Raw genomic sequence first — 24,207 nt, forward strand, 5'->3', positions numbered from 1 at the left:
CCACTGGGGGGGGGGGGGGGGGCTCTGGCTGCTGCTTAGCTTAAGATGCGGTACATATTCTCACCATGTGCGAAAGAACAAGAGTACAAAAGTTCAATTAGCACTGAGAGGACAAAATCGCACGACAGAGAAGAATAGAAGTGACATTGTTCCTAAACTTTGTAGCCTCTGAGAGATAAGTACAGATGTCTTCGTACCAATCCCCCAGACTCTACTAAGCCTGCTCGTGAATTGTGAGACCTAGGCAACCTAGTGCTCTGATACCAGCTTGTCAAGACCCGGAATTCCCACTGTCGGGACCGTGATGGAGCCTAACATTTCACTTGCTAGGCAAGCCAACGTTAGAGTTCATTAATCAAATTGTTAAACCTTTTAGTGAACTAACAACAATTAAATCATAACAATATAAAAGAGTGCGGAAATTCATAACAACCTCATTACATAATACTACCCAGAATCGGGAGTCACAATTCACGAACTTCGAAGATTTAACTACAAGTAATTTGTCTGAAGGAAATACAACTATTTTCGATACAATGAAATAGTAAAGAAAATATATAGAAGGGGATTCCAGGGCCTGCGGACGCCAACAGGACACCCACAAACAACCTGTGTAGTATAACAATTTACATATACCAATAACAGTAATAAAAGAAACAAGACAAGTAATATTGGGTGGGGGACATACTGAGGGGATCACAAGATAAGGAATCAAAGCAGTGATAAAAACTTGATCAACCAATATGCCTTAAATAGATAGAAACAAGTATAAGTGGTAAAGGAATCTGCACGGCATCACCCTTCGTGCTTTTACTCTCAACCTTACCATACAAAACAATAGAAACGGCACGACAACACCCTTTGTGCATTAACTCTCTCATAACATAGCACGGCATCGCCCTTCGTGCATTAACACTGACAATATGGCACGGTATCACCCTACGTGCATTATACCTCACAAAACATGGCACGGCATCACCCTTCGTGCATTAACACTCTCCGTCACCAAAACAAGGAATAATAACAACAGGGAGATAGAAATATCAAGAACAAGTCTTATTTTAACCTTTGGTTTTACAATACCAACCTCAACTTTGAATCAATACTCAAGCAATACCAAAATCCATAAATATGATAAGAACAATCAACATAACGATAAACTAGTCTAAGCATGAGTAATATGATCATGGAAAGCTACAAATTTCATGAATAAGGCTCACTCGCATGCTATGACTCGACAACAACGTATAGATACTCATCACCTCACCTATACGTTGTACTCATCATTCAAACACGTAGCAACTAGGCAAATAAGACCTAATCCCTCAAGACAAGGTTAACCACGACACTTACCTCACTCCAACGGCCAAACTCAAAGCTCAGCAATAGCTGTTTCCTTCAAACAAGGCTCCGGACCAATAGAATATAGAAAATTACCAACCAAACAATTCAATTTAAGCCTTAGGAACTACCCATGATTGCAAAGGATCCAATTTAGGCCATTATTGAAAAAGTCAACACCCGAGCTTGCTTGGTCCAAACCCAACATTTGGTCCAAAACCCGATTACCCATTCACTCCTGAGCCCGGATATACAATTGGTTTTTGAATCCGACCTTAATTTGAGGTCTAAATCCCCAAATTTTCAAATCCCTAGTTTCTACCCAAAAATCCCCAATTCCACTGTGAAAACCTTAGATTTTAAGTTGAAATCTTGTAAAATGAAGTGAAAGATTGAAAGAAACTAGTTTAGAATCACTTACCAATTGTTTGGTGGAGAAATGATCTTCGAAAAATCGCCTCTTGTGTTTTAGGTTTTGAAAATTTGAAGAATGGGAGAAAAATCCCATCTAAGTCAAGTTTTGTTCAGCTGCAGATGTCGCATTTGCGACCTGAGCTTCGCAAATGCGAAGCTCGTAAATGCGAGGGGACTATCGTAAATTCAAAGTACTTCGCACCTCTGTTGCCTTCGCAATTGCAAACATCTCACTTTGTAATTGTGATAGAAATGATCGCATTTGCGATCATGCCCTCCCTAGACTCACTTCGCAAATGCAATGTTTTTCTCACAATTGCGAGGACTGCCTGGCCATTTGCGATGAGTAGCTCGCAAATGCGATGAGTAGCTCGCAAATGCGAAGCTGTCATGTTGCAAACTCTGATCTTGCAAATGCGAGATCAGAGGCCAACACCGGAACTGGAACTCCAGCAACATTTCTAAGTCCAAATTTCACTCTGTAGCCTATCCAAAACTCACCCGAGCCCTCGGGGCTCCAAACCAAACATGCACACGAGTCTATAAACATCATACGAACTTGATCACGCGATCAAATCGCTAGAATAACACCTAGAATACGAACTTAGCACCAAATCAAATGAAATTTTCCAGAAAACTTTGAAACTTCTAATTTCTCAACCAGACATCCGAATCACGTCAAACCAACTCCGTTTCTCATAAAATTTCACAGACAAGTCATAAATAGGGTATTGGACCTATACCGGGTTCCGAAACCAAAGTACAGACCCGATATCAGATAAAGTCAAACCTTGGTCAAACATTTCTATTTTATTAAGCCTTTAACTTTTAAATTTCGACGAAGTCTGATATCTCGGGCTATGGACTTGCGATTTCGATTCCGTGCATACGCCCAAGTCCTAAATCACAACACGAACCCACCAGGACCGTCAAAACATAAATCCGGGTCTGTTTACCGAAAATGTTTACCGAAGTCAACTCAAATGAAGTTTTTAGGCAAAATTTCTTATTTTTATCAACTTTTAACATAAAAGCTTTCCAGAAACACACCCGGACTGCACATGCAAATCGAGGAGGGTAAAAATGAGATTTTTATGGCTTAAAAACGTAGAATTGAGTTCTAAAACACAAGAACCTTTCGGGTCATCACACCTTAGATTCATGAGGGTGATGCAATCGACTTATCATCAGTTGTTGAAATTCCCAACAATGGAGGGAATCAAGTAAATCAGAGGTGATCAACCTGCAGCAAGGGAAAAGAATGCAGTAACTCTATCCTGCAACAAGATAGAAGGAAAGAGAAATAAGCAACAACAGGAATCGATGTCCTCTTCCATTCCAGTTGAAATTGATGGGGAAGAGGATTTATCAGATTTTTATCAAATGCCTAGATCGTTCCAGGTACTGGAGGAAACATATACTTCAAAGTCGACCGTGGAGGAATTGGAACAAATCATTTTTTTCGCGGAGTTTCCCGATAAGAAGGTTTACCTGGGAATGGGATTAATCCCGAACTCAGGCTTATGATTATCGATTTTTTAAAAGCTAATTTTGATTACTTTGCATGGTCTCATTCTAATATGACAAGAATTCAACTAGATGTGGTTTTCCATAAATTAAGCTTGGATCCTAATTTTCCGCCAAAAAAGAGGTCTTATCTACTTTCCGGTAACATAAAATTTTGTCACCGAAAAGTAGGAGAACTATCTTTATGGGGTAAAATTGATAAACGATAGGTAGATGATCGACGAGTTGACATGTAGAAATAAAGACATGTAAGATGCGAGTCAACAAATAGTTGACACCGGATACAAACATGTGACCGGAGCTGAATAAGTTCTGAAGGCATTGGAACCGAGAGCGAAGATTTGAAAGGAAGACATCGGATGGAAAATACATCATTCAATAAGCAGTCGTTACAAAGAATTTTAGTATTGATGTTTAACCGTAATATAGCCATCAAGAGGGGTTTTATTCATATTAAAGAAAGGATTGAGGCGATATTGTCTCTATGAGTAGGGCTATAAAACGGAGAATTTATATTCATTATTGGACACGAAACATCTGTATACACAAAAGCCAAAATCTGCTCTCATTCTATAAAAACAACTTTCTTTCTTTTTTGCTTTAGATATTGTTCTTATTTTCGCTTCCGGAGAGGCTCGTCATACAATTAGACTTGTATTTTATTCAAGTTACATTCATTTTTGTTCTTAGTTATTATATCCTTGGATCAAATTAATTAATGTGTCTATAAATCACGTTACAAATTCAACTATACCGTTTTACGGGTAAATAATTATTAACCTAAAAAATAAGATAGTTTACTTGATAATAGATTAAAATATACTTATAATGTAAAATTTCTTCATATTGCTATTGTCACGACCCAAGTTCTCCCTCCATGAACCGTCATGACGACACCTAGTCCCTACGACTAGGTAAGCCTAACATTGCGGAAAAAGGAACGAAAAACATAAAAGCTATCAACTAACATGTAAACTTAAACAAGGAAATGAGATGCCGCTCGACATTTCCAATAATCACTTTCGAAAAGTACTAAAACTCTCCCAAAACCCAGAAAGTCATGTCACAAGCTACAGAAAGAAAACAGTGCTTCTAAACTCCAGAATCTAACAACGAAGAAAATACAAGAAGTCTTTAACTTGAGAAAGAGTAGATAGGGACTCTGAGCTCAGCGGACGCGGCAAATATACCTTGAAGTCTCTACAGTGATCTCGTCTCACTGGTAATGCAACTGTTGTGGGGTACCTGGATCTGCGCACGAAAAATATGTGCAGGAAAGGGCATGGGTACACCACAACGGTACCCAGTAATTGCCAAGCCTAACCTCGGTCGAGCAGTGACGAGATCAGGTCAGGGCCCTACTGGTATACATATAATAAAATAAGATAGAATGAAATATCGCAGTAAAGATAAATACTAAAATTAAACAACAGTTCAGTACACAGCGATAACAACAGGGATCTCCAAGGATACCGTCCCGTAGTCCCAAACGTAAATGTGCAGGGGGATCTACCGGAATACCGTTCCGTAATCCCAAACGTAAATGTGCAGGGCAGATCTACCATACCGTTTCGTAGACTCAACGTAAATATGCAGAATAGGGGGATCTACCGGAATACCGTTTTATAGTTCCAAAGCAAATGTGCAGCTCAATAGACAAGATAACAGTTACAACAAGAAAATCACAATTTAGGCTAAGTCCGAGTCAAGGAAGAACAGGAAATTTCACTAAACTTGCTACACAGAGTTCAGATAGGCATTTAAGGCAGTTAAGGCACGTAGGCATGCTTTTATAAACTAAACAGGATAATTACATAGGCTAGTGTAGCTCAATTTAAGGAAAACAGATATTTTTCTAATGAAAATGGAGTTTTTCAACAAATAGCCCGTGTACGCACTCGTCACCTCACGTACACGACGCTCATATATCAAACAGTACCAAATCCTGGGGGGGTTCCCCCACACAAGGTTAGGCAAGCCACTTACCTCGAACCAAGCTCAAATCAATCCGATATAATGCTCTTTCCACGAATATCCGGCTCCGGATGGTCCAAATCTAGCCAAATCAATTACATAACTTAAACATATCTACAAGCAACTAATCTAGATAATGAAATCAAAGCGAAGGCAAGAAAATAGAAAAATGCCCAAAAATCCTCCTCGGGCTCACATCTCGGAATCGGGTAAAAATCAGAAATTATGAACATACATTCACTCACGAGTTCACTCGTACCAAAATTATCCAAATCCAATGTCAAAATCCCTCTCAAAACTTAGAAATTCGATTGGGGAACGTTTCCCCCCTTTTCCCAACTCTCTCACTCAAATTCATTGATTAAATGAAGAAAACAACAATAGATTAATGAAATACAACCAAACAAAGAGTAAGGAATAGTTACCCACAAGTTTCCTCTGAAAATCCCTCGAAATTTTGCCTCAATCCGAGCTCTCTAGGTCCAAAAATGGAAAATTAATAAAACCCTCGATTTCCTCTCTTTTCTGCCCAGCTAAATCGCTTCTGCGAGCCCATTACCGCACCTGCGGTACCGCTTCTGCGGCTATAGCTCCGCACTTGCGGAATTTGATTAACTTCCTAGGCTCCGCACCTGCGCATGAATATCCACATTCGCGGTTGCGCTTCTGCGCTCAGATGTCCGCTTCTGTGACCTGCCACCGCTTCTACGATACCTTATCCGCAGGAGCGAGTCTGCTTCTACGGTGCCTTCACCGCACCTGCGACCGTAGGCTACCCGGACCGGGAGCGCATCTGCGATCTTATCCTCGCTTCTGCAAGGCCGCACCTGCGGACCTTCCACCGCAGGTGAGAAAACACCAGATGACTGATCCCTTCAGCAACAACTCAACTTCAATATTTGATACGTTAAACACCCAGAAACTTACTCGAGGCCCCCGAAACCTCCACCAAATATACTAACCAATCCTAAAACACCATACGAACTTAGTCGAGCTCTCAAATCACATCAAACAATGTTAAAAACACAAATCACCCTCCAATCCAAACTTAATGAACTTTAAACTTCAAATTTCCACAACCGATACCGATATCAACCAAACCACGTCCGATTGACCCCAAATTTTTCACACAAGTCATATTAAACAGTACGGACCTATTCCAACTTCCGAAATCGAATTCCGACCCCGATACCAAAAATGCAACTACCGGCCCAAAACTCCAAAAATTCGACTTTCGCCATTTCAATCCTAAATAAGCTACGGACCTCTAAAACACAATCCGGACATGACCCAAAGCCCAAAATCACCCAACGGAGCTAACAGAATCGACAAAATTCTATTTCGGAGCCACCTTTACACTGTTTTGACTACGGTCCAAATTCTAAGACTTAAGCTCTCATTTAGGGACTAAGTGTCACAAAACACTACGAAACTCCAAATGAATCATCCCTTGAAGTCACAATAGAAGAAATAGATACGGAGGAAGCAGTTAATAGGAGATCGGAGCGTTAATTCTCAAAATGACCCGCCGGGTCGTTACATCCTCCCCTTCTTAAGACATTCGTTCGTCGTCGAATGAGCATAGAGACATACCTGAAGTGGTGAAAAGATGAGGATAACGGCTGCGCATTTCCTGCTCGGTCTCCCAGGTCGCCTCCTCGACCAGCTGAGCCCGCCACTGAACCTTCACTGATGCAATGTTCTTTGACCACAACTTGCGAACCTGCCTGTCCACAATAGCCACTGGCTCCTTAACATAGGATAGATCCTTGTCAAACTGGATTGAACTGAAATCCAACACGTGAGACGGATCACCGTGATACCTCCAAAGTATCGAAACATGAAAAACCGGATGAACTCCTGCCAAGCTGGGAGGTAAGGCAAGCTCATAAGCAACCTCCCCAACACGCCGCAACACGTTAAAGGGACCAATAAACCTTGGGCTCAACTTGAGCCTCTTTCCGAATCTCATAACGCCCTTCATAGGCGAAACCCGAAGCAAGACCCACTCTCCAACCATAAATGAAACATCGTGAACCTTCCGGTCCACATAACTCTTCTGTCTGGACTGGGCTGTGCGAAGTCTATCCTGAATCACCTTAACCTTCTCTAAAGCGTCCTAAACCAAGTCTCTGCCCAATAATCTAACCTCGCCCGGCTCGAACCAACCCATTTGGGACCGATATCGCCTACCATACAGAGCCTCATACGGTGGCATCTAAATGCTGGACTTATAACTGTTATTGTAGGCATACTCCGCAAGTGGCAAGAACTGATCCCAAGAACCTCCAAACTCCATCACATACGCACGGAGCATATCCTCAAGAATCTGAATAGTGCGCTCGGACTGTCGGACCGTCTAGGGGTGAAATGTTGTGATCAACTCCACCCAAGTACCCGACTCATGCTGTACGGCTCTCCAGAACCGTGATGTAAATTGCGTGCCCTAGTCAGAGATGATAGATACCGGCACGCCATGAAGTCTGACAATCACACAGATATAAACTCGAGCCAGCTGCTCGAAAGAATAGGTAGTCATCACATGAAGGAAATGACCTGACTTGGTTAGCCTATCTACAATCACCCAAACTGCATCAAACTTCCGCTGAGTCCGTGAGAGTCCAACAAAGAAATCCATAATGATCCGCTCCCATTTCCACACCGGAGTCTCCAACTTCTAAAGCAATCCACCCGGTCGCTGATGCTCATACTTCACCTGCTGGCAATTTAGACACCGAGCAACATACTCCACTATGTCCTTCTTCATCCTACGCCACCAATAATGCTGCCTCAAGTCCTGATACATCTTCGTGGCACCCGGATGAATAGAGTACCGCGAGCTATGAGCCTCCTGAAGGATCAACTCATGCAAACCATCCACATTAGGCACACATAGCCTGCCCTGCATCCTCAATGCACCATCATCCCCAATAGTGACCTCCTTAGCATCATCGTGCTGAACCGTGTCCTTAAGGACAAGCAAATGGGGGTCATCATACTGACGCTCCTTGATACGATCATAAAGAGAAGACCGAGAGACCACACAAGCCAATACTCGATTCGGCTCAGAAATATCCAATCTCACAAACTGGATGGCTAAGGCCTGAACATTCATTGCCATGGGCCTCTCTGCTGCTGGCAGATATGCTAAACTCCCCAAACTCTCTGCCCGGCGACTCAAGGCATCGGCCACCACATTGGCCTTCCTCGGGTGGTACAAAATTGTAATATCATAGTCCTTAAGCAGNAGGATAAGTATGGTAAGATTTGCTGTGACCGTACCTCTCGTACAAGTAGTCAAAGGGAATGTATGACTCCTTCAAACATGTCAAGTCTGGATTTTTCTTTAGACCCATCATCTTGAGAAAACCTCTACCCTTGCGATTTTCCGGCATCAATAAACCCGGAGTTTCCCACGGTATACCAGCCAGTCCTCCTATTTCCTCGAGCAATGGTGTCATCTCAATGTCCCCAAAGCGGAACACTGACCTATCACAATCCCAAAATAGAGTGGCAGCTTCTATGATTTTGTTGTTGGGTTGAATTTCCAAGAGAGAAGGTAGATTTCCTAGATATTTCCTGACAAGAGCTTGATCACTAGAATGAAGATCTTCCCACCAGTTTAGCAATTTCGGGTGGATGTTGGTGACAATGCCGAATCTGGGGACTTCATGCCTCATATTTCTGCAAGACAAAGTGTTAGGCCCTTACCCCCCACCAGACTCGACTACTAAATATCAATAATTGGCATAGCAAGCATTTAGTTCTCCAAATAAATGCACAAAACGTGGTAGCGTCCGTTTGCGTTTCAAGGAAACCCGGTGGACTTGGACAAGGCTATCTTAAAGAGTCATTATGCGGACAACATAACTGACTCGGCTAGGTTTGACCATGATACATGCACAATTTAAACAGAGTAGGGTTTTTTATGGGGTATTAGACTGGTACCCTTGAGCGGACAACTCAAGAGGGAAAGGCGCAGAACCGTCGACTACACCGTTGATCGATTGGTTTTTACCGCAAATATGCCTTTGCCGGATTTAGGGGGTGATAATATCGGAAGAGCGCAACCACTCATTATAGGCGTTGCTATGGTATTTTGTTTGGCACGAGTGGAATATGATGTTAAAAACATGCTTATGCAGTAATTAAAACAAGTTGTCATGTATTTGCACGTTACAAAAGCGATAATTACAACAATTCTCATAATTTAAAACAGTAATAAAGGAAAGCAGTAAAAGAAATAAAGGAAAGAAATAAAGAAACGAGTCAGTTGTTGCAGCAGGAGAAGGAATTAAATACTTAAACGGATTACACAAATAAAGGCACATAAGAAATGTAAAGTCACAGTAATAGCTTGAAATGGTAAAAACCTAAAAGAGATCCCCAGCAGAGTCGCCATGCTGTCGATGCCCCCTTTTTCTCGCGAAATCGGGTTTATGATATTTGAGAGGACAACTCGTTCCCTTTTGGGAATTGGGTTTAAGAGAAGTGAAGAGTCGCCACCTAATGATTAAAGTGCATTAGGACACTAAGAAGGGTTTTGTTTGGATAACCAGAGATTGGGTAAGGGCTTGAAATTATTCCAAGGGGAAGGTGTTATGCACCCCTCAGAATCCACTAGTGTGGTTCCCGTCCAAGCTATGTTGTGACTTTAGGGTACAAATAACATATAGACAAATAAGGCTTCAAATAAGAGGGGATTTTCACATAAAGGTTGCAAATAGATAGAGTGAAAAGAAATGAAAGAAAAGCTGAATTTTGAGGAAAAAATAGTTTGAGAAATTTGAAAATAAACAAGTAAAAGAGAGGGGGGAGGGGGGTCCTAGGTTTATAAATAATATGGATCACCCCACACAACACCTGGTAATCACTTATACACGTGGTGTTATCGCGTGGTCATCATATCCATATCTACCCTTTCCCACCCCGTTAAGGTACTAAAGCGTGGAATAGTCTCGTTTACTTATTGCATGCTATTACCCGCCCCCAAATCTATCAATCCTGGAGGTATTTGGGATTACTAATCCTAAAGGGAGGGGACATTGGCTTATTTGTGGTTTCAAAAGGTTAAAATACTAATGCGACAATCAAAACACATATAGCAAGTTTGGGGGAGAGCTTTTAAACAAATAATAAGGCTCAGACAAACCTCCTTAAACCAGAGAAAACACATAGTTTAGCATGTCTTACACGTACTGTTTAAGGTCTAAATAAAACTTAAAAGGAATTGGTGGCAGAATGATTTATTACATAGTTTAGATAAGAAGCCCGAATCAGGCCTTCCTGCTAGTTGTAGTTAATAAAATCTGGTTCAGTTTATAAGTTTATCCCAAGGCTTACCTAAGTGATAGACGAAACCTATAGGCATGATATCTACTGATTTCAGAAACAAAAGAAGAAAAACTGATTGCAGATTGATTAGGTAAAAGAAAGTTGCCAGTAAAACGAGCACAGATTCTACCATTGGTAATGCCAGTTTTAAACTTATAAACGAATGAGGCGATTTAGATTTGAATTAGAACCCCCATAGGCATGCTTTCTATGTGTTTGCCAACTGACATTGTTATAGACATAGAATAATGCAGAAATTCTACAACGTGATATCTAAGCGTTGCGTATCTGATTACATTTTTTGGTTATTAGGGCCTATAGATAAGTTTGACTACTGAAAAGCGGGTATGCAAGAATCAGAAAAGACCTATAGGCATATTCTCTACGTGCGTGTGCAGAAGCTATAGACATAATATCTACATGAAAGTGCAGAATCCCTATAGTCATGGTATCTAAATGAGAATGCAGAGTTTCTTATAGGCATGGTAACTACATGAAAATGCATAAGTCTTATAGGCATGGTAATCATATAAAAGTGCAGAAGTCTTATAGGCATGGTAACTACATGAGAAATACTGAAATTAGAGATTCCTATAGGCAAGTTATCTACCCTTTTCATGCATAGTTACCCCTCCCTTTTCACTAAACACCCCGAAAGTTGATTACAAAGTTTACTACAGCCCAAAGAGAATAAAGAAAAATACATCAGAAATTGAAAATTACAACCAAGGAGAGCCTGATTCAGACTTCCTGTCTGAAGTATGAAGTAAACCATCTCCAAAGATCAGATTTCAAAAGCCTTTCTCTCATTTGGGGTGTGTCAGAGTTCCCTAAGAGCCTCATGGACTCCGGGCAGTGGTTACACCCCAAATACATTACCAAACCAGGACAATAATGCAGTGTGGAAGGGCCAGCCCTCAGGTGTCCAAATTCAGAGGGAACTCAAGGTCCCAAGGCAAGGCTCACAAGAGAGGGGCAGAACTTAGAACTAGGAGAGAGTGTAAGTGCAGAAGGGAAAATCTGAAAGGGGAGAGGAAAAAGGGAATAATCTTAAAATCAGCACACATAAAGGTATAGAGGAGTGGGAATTTGCAAGAACATAAGGAGAGCAGGCTGATGGGCATACTCAGTAATGGGAGATGCTAGCACACCCTCCAGCCTGTTTAGAGGTTAAGGTTTAGAACTCAGTTCATGGACAACAACTCATATTGCCATGCCCTGAGTCACCACTCACAAACACATAGGGGTAATGGGGTAGGGAGCAAAGATTCAGAAAAGAAACAAGCAGTAGAACATAGGCATTACTAAACTAAATATCAAACTCCACAGAAAAAAATAAAGTAGACATGGATACAAAAGAAAACTGTAAGTAAACACATTGGGGTGATGCTGAAACTTAAATTAGAACATACCAGTTTCAAAGAAACAAGTAGAAAAGGCAGTAGTCTTGTAAAAGCCAAAGTGCAAACAGGAAGACAGAATACTTTTAAGTGAGAGTTCAGAAGAGATTGTGAAATTGTGTAGTTTGAGGTGTGTTCAATCGTGTGTTTTGTGAAAAGAGGGGTCGTGTATTTATAGTGTGGAAGTCATGAGAAAATAAGGTAAGAAAATAATTGAAGACTGATTGTAAATCAATCACATAAGACTCCCTTTAATTAAGGGATTCAAATTCAAACGGGTATAAAACAATTAAGGAAAGAAATTAATCAAACACTTGTGTAAAGCATGCAATTGAGGGTAAATACATAAAGGTTATTTAAGGACAAGGTCTCTGAAATACACGGTTGTACAATTTAAGGAAAGAAGATCAATTAACAGCCAAGAAATCACAAGGTCTGAGATTTGGTATGAATGAACCAAGTCAAAAAGATGGAAAAGGTTTTAACTTAAGGAAAATCAGCAAACAATCAATTAGACATATTAAAAAGGAATTCTGAGTCAATCACTAGTTTGAAAACCTTTTTGAAGAAGGATTCATCACATATAAATCATACAGACACGTTAAACATGAAAGAAACTTGTTGAGCCATTGTAAAATTAGTTGAAACTCCAGTGTAGGAGAGTTTTAGCAAAAGTTCAGAATTGTACAAAAGATGTCCAAACTCAGCTCAGAGACTCAAAGTCAGTCTGAAGGAGTTAAGGGTTCTAAAACAAAACCCTAGTTCACATAATCAAACCTCGGCGGAATCCCCAAATTCTAGGGTTTCCACCTAGAATCAAATACAGGGATGAGGAGGCAAGTAGTCGAAACCAGCTCAGGGGTTTCTTTCAGAAACTAATAAGAAAACATGTATATACAGTAGAAAGAGTAGAAGAAACATGCTTAAGAAAGTTTTTTCTCAGAAGAGACCTAAACAAGGATCAGTAGAAGGAAAATATCAAAGAACACAGCGGAAAGGTGTAGTATAGCAGGACATAGTAGAAGAAATACCAGAACATAGTAGAAAACACATGAGAACATAATATGAAAAATATGGTAGAAGAAACACAAGCGTGGAGCATATAGAACACAGTAAAGAACATTCAAGAACGGAGTGTAAAACTCAGTAAAAGAACATACAAGAACATGACAAGAGAAAAAGCACAAGAACACAGTAGAAAGCATGCGAGAACATGATATAGGAAACACAGTAAGAGAACAATACGAATAACAAAGAAGAAAAATCATAAAACACTTAAACACTTTCCAGAAAACCCTAAATCGGAAAGGGAGGGTTTTGAAAGTAATTTTCAAAAGAAAAATTAGGGAAATCGTTTGAAAACTCAAGTAGAGCATAGACACACAACAAATCTAAAAAGAATTGGAGAAAACCTCGAATGGTTAGGGTTTCAGAAGAACCCTAGAATGAGAAAGCTTTGAAAAGCCACCGATCTGAGTCGGAGAAGTTAGAATCAGGCTTAGAAGACTAGGATACGCTGGAACAAGGCCGGAGATGGCCGTGAAACCTCGAGTCGGCGAAGGTCTGAGTGAAGACCTTCGAGGTCTGGCCTCGAATCTTCAAGTATCGAGCACATAGGAGCGATAGGAGGTGAATATTAGACTCTCATGGACGGAGAAGCCATGGTTCTGGTGGGTTTCGAGGTTGAAGACGGTGGGAGACGATTAGGGTTCCAGGAATGTTCGCGAGAGTTTGAGAGACGAAGGGGTTCAAAGGCAGCTNATATATATATATATATAGGGTTAGGGTGTTTGGGAAATTAAAAAGGAAAGGAGTAATTATGGCCGTTGATCAAAATGATCAACGACCTGGATCAAAAAGGGAGCCGGACGGGTTTTATTAACGGGTTAGGGGTCGGGTAATTTAGGAATTGGGCTGGTCTGGTTTGAGATTGAAATTGGGTTAATTGGGTTAAAGGTGCTAAATTAATTAATAGTATATAAATATTAGATTAACAAATACTGGAATTAAATTTGTAATTACAAATGCAATTAATTCTTAATATATTCTAAAATTGCAATTTAGTGCGATTTAGCTTTAAAAATACCAAATCAATTTATAAAAATATGCAAAAATTACCTTAGCTATATATTGGTATAAATATGAGAATACAATAGCTGAATCACCAAAAGGATAATGTGGGAACAATTATTGGTTTTTGTACTGCTAAAAATAGGGCAATAAATTGGTTGAAAAATCTTTTAAAAATTGGAAAAAATAATAAAACACTTGGACGTGCTTATATATGCATATATATACTATTTTGAACGTATTTTGCATATAAAAATATACGGGGGAAAATTGGGTATCAACAGCTGCCCCTCTTTACCCGGGAAGGATGAAAGAGTTGTCGGGTAAAGATATGATGGCCAATTTTGACCGAGTGAAATGGTTTGAAGAGGTTGACCGTGCTCTGGTTCCTGAGCTGCCTACATATCCTTGGTCTTACAGGAATCAGGCCATATGTAGTTTAGGATCCGACGGCGGAACATGCCGATGGAGATCTTTCAAGAACGGACGCGATATTTAGGTTGGGATGGATGGTTAAAGTCTGCCAGGGCTGCCGAAACTGGAGCGGGGTCGCTCCTGCTGAGACGGCTGTTGCTAGCCAGTTTACCTGCAAACAAGCAATACAAGCGTATATCTTGCAGAAAAAGTAAACGTGATGCAAATTCCCGTCGGACCATGAATGCTGTCTTCGGACGGTTAGGATGACGTCCTTAGACCATGATGTCTTGGGCCACGAAGCATATAATATAGGATTCGCAGGCTATGAAATGATGCTCTCAGGCTATGAGAATGATGCCTCCGAACTATGATGCCTTTGAATAATGATATGCAAGAGATTAAAAGGGGTCCTCAGGCCATGGCATGGCGTTCTCGGGCTACGCGAATGGTGCCTTCGAACAATGACGCCTTTGGACAAATTTGGCGATCTTTCAGCCCATGCAATGCGATAGGTGGCGATCTTTCAGCCCATGAAAGCGTAAATAAAGTGGCGATATTCCAGCCGATCCAAGACATAAATAAATATGGCGATCTTTCAGCCATGCAAGGGTAAATAAAGGTGGCGATATTTCAGCCATGCAGATTGAGGTAGAGCTTAACTTTGGAAGGCAGAATGGTAGCCTTATGCAATGCAGGAATGCAGGTGGAGACAGTGCTTAGTCTCAGAAGGCAGAATAGTAGCCTTATGCAATGCAGAAATGCAGATGGAGACAATGCTTAGTCTCGGAAGGCAGAATAGTAGCCTTATGCAATGCAAGAAATGCAGATGGAGACAGTGCTTAGTCTCGAAAGGCAGAATGGTAGCCTTATGCAATGCAAGAATGCAGATTGAGGCAGTGCTTAGTCTCGAAAGGCAGAATGGTAGCCTTATGCAATGCAAGAATGCAGATGGAGATAGTGCTTAGTCTCGGAAGGCAGAATAGTAGCCTTATGCAATGCCAGAAATGCAGATGGAGACAGTGCTTAGTCTCGGAAGGCAGAATGGTAGCCTTATGCAATGCAATAAATGAAAGGTAAATAGTAATGAAATTTCTTAGCTGATAGCTGATAACTGATAGCTAATTGCGATATCGTGGCTGCTGGGGGTGTCACACCTCCTTTTTTCTCTTACTACACCCCCGACAAGGGGTTCGTACCAAAATTATCCAAATCCGATGTCAAAATCCACTCGAAACTCAGAAATTCAATTGGGGAACGTTTCCCCCCTTTTCCCAACTCTCTCACTCAAATTCCTTGATTAAATGAAGAAAACAACAATAGATTAATGAAATGCAACCAAAAATCGAGTAAGGAATCGTTACCCACAAGTTTCCTCTGAAAATTCCTCAAAATTTTGCCTCAATCCGAGCTCTCTAGGTTCAAAAATAGAGAATGCATCAAACCCTCGATTTCCTCTCTTTTCTGCCCAGCTAAATCGCTTCTGCGAGCCCATTACCACACCTGTGGTACCGCTTCTGCGGCTATAGCTTCGCACCCGTGGAATTTCATTAACTTCCCAGGCTCCGCATCTACGATCTCATCCTCGTTTCTGCGAGGCGAAAATACCAGATGATTGATCCCTTCAGCAACAACTCAACTTCAATATTTGATCCATTAAACACCCGAAACTCTCCCGAGGCCCCGGACCTCCAGTAAATACACCAACCAATCCTAATACACCATATGAACTTAGTCAAGCCCTCAAATCACATCAAACAACGCTAAAAACACAAATCACCCTCCAATCCAAACTTAATGAACTTGAAACTTCAAATTTCCACAACCGATGCCGAAATCAACCAAACCACGTCCAATTGACCCCAGATTTTGCACACAAGTCATATTGAACACTACAGACCTATTCCAACTTCTGAATCAGATTCCGACCCCGATACCAAAAATTCCACTACCGGCCCAAAACTCTAAAAATTCGACTTTTGCCATTTCAAGCCTAAATAAGCTACGGACCTCCAAAATACAATCCGGACACGCCCCTAAGTCCAAAATCACCCAACGGAGCTAACGGAATCGACGGAATTCCATTCCGAGCCGTCTTTACACTGTTCCGAATATGGTCCAATCTAAGACTTAAGCTCTCATTTAGGGACTAAGTGTCCCAAAACACTCCGAAACTCCAAACGAATCATCCTGGCAAGTCACAATAGCAGAAATAGATACGGGGGAAGCAGTTAATAGGGGATCGGGGTGTTAATTCTCAAAACGACCGGCCGGATCGTTACAGCTATTGATATTAACTAAATAAAAAACAAAATAATATGCTAATAGGTGTACACAAAATTGAGTTAAGTTCTATGCATTTGACGTATAAAATATTTATGTAATCACGTCATTTTAAAAAAATAATTGCAGGTTAAAACATGTTAAACTGCATTGTGAGTATATATAACTTAAAATTTAAATGCTACAAAACTACCTCTTTTTTTTTTTGCTCCCTAAAATAAGTGACTTTAAAACGTGGCTTTAGTTTTAAATTTTTGTCTTTGTACGCATACCATTCATGTTTTGGTTATTTGTATTATAAAAATATCCAAATTAATTATTTGTGGATACCAGAATTTTGCTTCTTGTACATCGACTATTTTTCAACTAGCTATAGAGTCTCCATTATTCATATATATATATATATATATATATATATATATATATATATATATATATATATATATATATATATCATTTGTATTTAGATTTACATATTGGGTAATAGGTTGCAACATTTTGTCTCCAACACTGATTTTCGTGATAAAGTTTTTTTTTTCCCCTGAAAAATGGATGTTCTAAATATTTTATTTTTTTCATTAAATCACAAATCTCTATTATGCGTGGGACGATGAAAAATTCATATATCCCATGTTGTAAAATATAAAATGCCTGCTGGAACGAATAATGCTAGAAAATCTCAATTTATATAGCTTAAACAGGAACAAAGGTACGTAGCTGAAACTTGAAAGACAGAAGTTACACATGATTTCCTTCTCTCTTAATTGGGCAACAATTTAATTAAAACAGAAGACAGAAAACGCTTAAACATGAATTTACAATTAAGGATCCAGATTTTTGGAATTTTATACAGATATTTAGATATATGGTGTTGACTGTTGAGTATGATCAGTCCAAGTTTCTTCTCACTGTAGGGATAGATTCTTCAGAAGCCTGTGAACAGAATAAACAATCAATTTTTTTTATTATAAAAAAGTACGAACTGTTGAAGTATCTGTATGAATCCATTATATCCTCGTGGCTATGTGAGACAGTTTCAATATTTTGACTTAATGGTTTAAGGTTTTGAGTTTTTAAGAAATATGAGTTTAAAACTATACCAATTTTTCAAGTTTTTACAATTTTTGCTGAAAATGATAGTTTAAAAATTTTCACACGGTCATTTTATATAATTAGATCCCAAGATAATACTACGATTTTTATTGCTTATGTCAAGACTAGATCATCGAAGTTAGCTTTTCTTTTAAGCCAAAGGTGAATATAAAAGAAACCTTTTTGCATGTGGATGTCTAAATCGTCATCCTTCTAAGGATATGCAACTGACTCAAAGAATAAAAGCAAAGAAAAGTGGAGATATATCCACGTAAGAAAAAGATGTTAATTATATTATCATAAAATAATTAATAGTACTAGTACTTAAGAGATTATATTAGAGATTATTGATTGGAGAGATTAAGATGACCATAAGCATGCGATCTTAAAAATATTTGACAATTATACATTCTATTATGTGTGCAATGGATTGAAACTTAAATCTCTTGGTAAAATTAACTTTACAGTAAATTTAACTTTACACTTATACATTCTGTTATGTGTACGCAATTATACATTCTATTGTATATTTTACCTAAATTTAACTTCTCACTTGTCAGTAAGCTTAGTGTGTTTTCAAGAGTAATCATATGAAAGACCTAAACTCATCTGACATGGATGCGTTAATCGCAAAATGAAGACTTCATAAGATATACTACAGGTCTTAACTTTACATGCAGAAGTTGAAAATGCTCAATCTTCCCTAAGTTTTAGGATTTAATTTAACTTACATGTGTTAAATTTTTTACACTATCAATATCGTTAACCAGTTATAACAAGGTATTTACTGCAATTTTAGGTTATGAAATTAGGATAATTATAGTCAATCCCCCTATTGCTGTACGTAGGTTATATCTTAGCGTCAGTGGCAAAGCTAGGAATTTCCCCAAGGGTATTCAAATTTGAAAGAAGTAAAAAAAAAAATTCCCGACAAAAAATATTCTGTATATGTTATATACATCTAAGACGTAATATTTGACCTATATACACAATGCAATTTTTGACGAAGGGTGAACAACATTCCCCTTATGACCGTGTGGCTTCGCCACTGCTTAGCGTGATGGTGTTTAAAAGCCGTGCACCGTTAAAAGTCGAACTTCTATACATTTTATAATGTAAAAAAAAAAAAAAATATACGTTATCAGTTAGACGATAATTGTAGGTAACCCTTCTTAATAAATGGAATTATCTATATATAAAATACCAGAAAATCTATCACAACATATTAACTAAAGTAGAGTGGTAATGTAGACAATTTTACACTGTTCATTGTATATAGTTTAGACGTTAGGGTTGTTGTTAGCTTTAATGCTTGACCTTAGAGAAAATATAATGAAGTGAAAAATGAAAGATAGAAGTAGCATTTACCTCTGTTCATTAGGATATCCTCCTCTAGCATTGGTTTCTGGTGCAGTATTAGTCCTGTAATTAGGCAAAGGGACTTGACCATTTTCAATTTGGGTTATATCCTTAACAAGGAGCTCATAATGCCTTCTAACTTCCTCTACTGATTTCCCACCAACATATTTGGCTATGTTTTGCAATCTTTCAGAACTAGTGCCCTTGTCGTACATGACCAAAGCCTCCTCGAACCTCTTGTTTTGCTTTGTTGTCCAATTAGTGGCCATTTTTGTAAACTGCTGCTTATTGAATTGTAGAAGAAGGGAAAGTGACCTAAGTCAAGGGTATGGTTTGAGTAAAAGAGAGAGCATTTTTAGCTCCTTATATGCTGGAGGAGAAGGTATTATTTAGTTGGAGCAAGCTGGCGAATATCTTTTTGATTTTTTTTCTTTTCTTTCTTTTTTCTTTCTTCTGCAAGTAGATGTGATGCTTAATTAAGAGCCTAATATGAAGCACAATTAATGGGGGGAGGTGGAGAGAGAATAAGTGAATAATAGTCAATTTATCCAAACATCATTGTGTAATTTAAGTATATTTTTAACTGGTTGTCTATATTATTTTCTAGTTAACTAGTTTTCTATAAATGTTAAGATAGTACTTACCTTTATTTGTTTTTTAGATAACCTAATTGTGTTAAAATTCTTTTGAAATATAATTGTATAAAAGTCAAGATATATTTTAAAAAAAGTATATATAATGTGCAATATTATTTGAGGAGTCAAATAATTTTTATTTGGCTACTGGTTTAAATGTTTTTTAATATGGATCATAAGAACTGTGCTTTACAGTAACTTATTTTTTATGGATACATAAATTTTACTTCAAAAAGATTCAGAATTTGATATAGAATTTGCACCAAAACTCAACTTCTAAATATCTTTTCAATTTCAAGATTAAACACTTTCTTTTTATACTTTAACCAAATACTATCGAAAAATTTGACCCTAACTTAATTTTCTGGACGAATGAGTATAAGTTTGATAAATACAAACTTGTAAATTGTTCCCGTAGGGTAGCTTGCACGTAATCATATCATCACCAAGAATTATAATCCATCCACCTCATTTCACGTGACGTGTTTAACTATATACAATGTTTAAGAGAGAAAAAAAGACTTTCGAAATTTGTAATTTAAAATAAGTCATATATATTTGTATAAATATAAATCATCTCATTAAATTCAACGAAAAAAATTTTAAGTTAATTAATTCTAAGTAAAAATGTACAATTGTTTTTTTTGAAGAGACTAAAAAAGTACAACGTCCAAATAGAACCGAGAGAGTAGTAGCTAAGATAAATGCACCGACACAGAAAAATAGTCCCCTATATAGCTAATAGCTGGGAAAACCTATCACAGTGAAAGGATGTAGTGCGGTGAATGAGACTATTCTTCCCTTAATCAGAGATTTCGAGTTCGAGCCCTGGGTATGAAAAAATCCTTGTTAGGTAGCGCTTCCCCCCGAATGTGGCCCTACGCGAGTACCGGATATCGGGTGGGAAACCAAAAAAAAAAAAAAAAAATAACTAGGAAAACCTATCAAGATATCTCCCATCTTTTCACAGGAAATTAATTAAATTCTTGCTTACTTCTCCCCATCAATTTGGCAAACAATTTATTTTCCTTCAGTGATCAACTTTTAGGTGATTTCCATATATGTACTTGTTGAAATTAATCACTAGTGTAATCAAATTATTCAAAGAACACCATCTTGACCATGGTTCAAATAGGTTGAAAAAGAGCTCCAAATACTTGAGCACTTCCAAAAAGAATCTGGCGAAAGAATTATTTTATGGCCCATGTATAGTTATTAGTTAACATTGTTCTACATTTGGGTTAAGATTTAAGCATTTTAAAGATAACTTATTCCAGTTGTTTGGAATCTGTCAAATACGTCCTTTAAGTGGCGAAGCCACAAATTTCTTTAAGGGTGTTCAAATTTAAAAGAAGTAAAAAAAGATTCCCGACAAAGGGTGTTCAATTTATGTTATGTATCTCTAAAACCTGATATTTTACCTATATACACGTTATAATTTTCCGACAAGGGGTGGTCAATTGACGACCCTAACCAAAGTTTGGCTTTGCCCCTGCGTCCTTTTCGCTGAGGTATTTTCAAGCTCTGATTCTAATTAGCTATGGTGCAAGATTAATATTCTTAATTGCTCGAATACACCTTAAGTTTTATTAGGAAGATATTAGTAAACTCGTGAACTTTATGAATCAGGTTGAACTTCAAAAACGTTTTTTTTTTTTTCAAAGACGGTTCCAGGTTGAATTTTATGGGATTTACTTTGTGATTCTACCACCAATCATTTGATTTACTTAGTTCAAAATCATAATTTTTCTTATATACTTTATGAACTTCACAACGTGGAAACAACTACAGAGAAACATTGCGTGCAATAGATAAATTTTAGTGCACCCAACTGTTATATTTATGTATTGTGTTACTTCGCAGCGAAGTTAGAAGTTTTTTTTCTAACAGATGCAACTTTTAAAGGAAAGTTGGAAATTACTTTAAGACATCACATAGCCTAAAATATTCAAAAGCCAAAAATCTGGTCTCTACCTATTTACTGATTTTGACTGTTGAAACCTACGCTTTTAATTAATTTGTTAGGTTATACTTCCCTTTGTTTCAAGTTATGTGGATTACTTTCCTTTTGTATCTGTTTAGAAAAGGTTATTATTTCCTATATTTAGTAACTTTTAATTTCAAACATCACATATATGACATGTTTTAGAACAAAATTCAAAAACCATTTTGGTAACATTATACACTTCTTTACCTTAATACTAAAAGATTCAAAAGTCTCCTTAATTTATTTTCTTCATTTCGTCCATAGTCAAACTAATACATATAATGAATCGGCCTAAGTAACTAAGTGCAATTGAGTAAAGATTAATTTTTAGTGCATTCTTTATATTTGATCTGTAGATATTGAATATCCCTTCCTAGAGTATTTGTCACCTTTTTCCTTTATCAAGATAAGATGCTTGCATTATCGCGTATGCCCATGCATGCATGGTCTGAAATCATGGTTTGAGATGTGATATCTGTTTCATATATTCTGGATGGAGATGTTTTGTGTGTGTACAATATATATTTTGTGATCTTCACTTTCACTAAAGTTAAATTAATTTCCTTTTCTATTGTATGAAAACTGTGAGAGTACATATATCCATGAGTGTTTACAAGTGCAAAACCTAGAAACTAAGTGAAGATAGAATAATGATTAATAACAATTAAATTAAAAAGGGCTTCAACTAATGGACGAAAACTAATTAGTACAGACCCAAAGGGTCATCACCTGTTTTTAACTAAATTCTATGACTCCCAGGCCTTGAAAACCTCATTTAGAGTCGCCTCGATTTGCGTGCGCAGTCCGGCCGCGTAGCCGGAAAGCTTAAATATGAAATTCTGTGAAAAATGCTAAGTTTTGATGTTAAAATGAATAAATTTGACCTTGGTCAACGTTTTGGGTAAACGGACCCGGACCCGTGATTTGACGGTCCCGGAGGGTCCGTAGGAAAATATGGGACTTAGGCGTATGCCCGGAATCGAATTCCGAGGTTTCAAGCCCGAGAAATGAATTTTTTTGTAAAATTGTTTTCTGAAATTGTTTAAGGAAATTTGAAATGAAAATTGATTAGAATGTGTTGGTATCGGGCCCGTATTTTGGTTCAGCCGCCCGGTACAGGTCTTATATATGGTTTAAGTCATTCCTGTGAAATTTGGTTGAAAACGGACGTCGTTTGACGTGATTCAGACCTAAATTGGAAAAATTGATGTTTTATGAAGTTTGAAAGAATTCATGGATTTTGAGGTTTAATTCGATGTTTATGATGTTATTTTGGCGATTTGATCGCACGAATAAGTCCGTAGGATATTTTTGAGGTTGTGTGTATATTTGGTTTGGAGTCTCGAGGGCTCGGGTGAGTTTTGGTTAGGCCACGGGGTGCATTTTGAACTTAAAAATTTGCTGGTGTGTTCAGGCCTGCAGGCTTCGCAAATGCGAAGGCTGGATCGCAAATGCGAAGCCAGCCCAGGCCGCTCTTCCTTGCAAATGCGAGCTGCCTTTTCGCAAATGCGAAGTCCCAATTGCGACTACTGCTTCGCAAATGCGAAAGCTGGGAAATTATGAAGGGTTCGCAAATGCGAACCCTGTTTCGCATTCCCCACATCTGCAGAGGTCGGGGTTCGCAATTCCCATATCAGAGACCTGCAATTTTCTATACTTAGCCAATTTTTAAGTCATTTTTACACCATTTTCAAAACACAACTCCTTTGGGCGATTTTTCCAAGAACAATCTTCTTCCAAATCAATTGTAAGTTAGTTTTTACTCATTTCTTTCAATCATTAACATCTTTTAACATGATTTCAACCTAAAATCAAAGATTTTCATGGGGGAAATTGGGTGTTTTAGGTAGAACCTAGGTTTTTAAAAATTGGGGATTTGGACCTCGATTTGAGGTCCGATTTCAAAACAAATTATATATTTGGGTTCGTGGGGGAGTGGGTAATCGGGTTTTGGTTCGAACCTTGGGTTTTGACCACGTAGGCCCGGGGCGATTTTTGACTTTTTGGGTAAAACTTTGGAAAACTCATTTTCATGCATTGGGGTTGATTCATTTAGTGTTTATTGATGTAGTTAAGTAATTTGTGATTAGATACGAGCGAATTGGCGGTGGAATCGAGGGGTAAAACTATAATTGAGACTTGAGTTGTGTTCAGGGCATCGAGGTAAGCGTTTGGTCTAACCTTATCTTGAGGGATTAGGAGTGGGGTCCTATCTGCTATGTGGTATTAGTCGTGTACGACGTATAGGCATGGTGACGAGTATCTATACATTGGTGTTTAGCATGACCATGAGTCTTTATATTGTGAATATCTTGATTTCATTGTATTCTTCATGCCTTGGTGATGATTTCTAGTTGTTGTGAAAAGTTTGTGGAAG

At 38.3% G+C, this 24,207-nt stretch overlaps 1 protein-coding gene across 1 annotated transcript; it reads right to left on the reverse strand.

Moving 5' to 3' along the window:
- Positions 1-17,424: 17,424 nt before the first annotated feature.
- LOC109214347 (protein RADIALIS-like 1) lies at positions 17,425-19,560 on the reverse strand. Its single transcript, XM_019378255.1, has 2 exons — positions 19,218-19,560; positions 17,425-17,690 (listed from the first exon to the last, which is right to left on the reverse strand). Exons 1-2 carry the CDS (start codon positions 19,475-19,477, stop codon positions 17,663-17,665), a joined length of 288 nt encoding a protein of 95 aa, XP_019233800.1. The 5' UTR covers positions 19,478-19,560; the 3' UTR covers positions 17,425-17,662.
- Between the last annotated feature and the right edge of the window lie 4,647 nt (positions 19,561-24,207).

This window comes from Nicotiana attenuata, unplaced genomic scaffold, assembly GCF_001879085.1.
Source record: "Nicotiana attenuata strain UT unplaced genomic scaffold, NIATTr2, whole genome shotgun sequence".
Taxonomy (NCBI): domain Eukaryota; kingdom Viridiplantae; phylum Streptophyta; class Magnoliopsida; order Solanales; family Solanaceae; genus Nicotiana; species Nicotiana attenuata.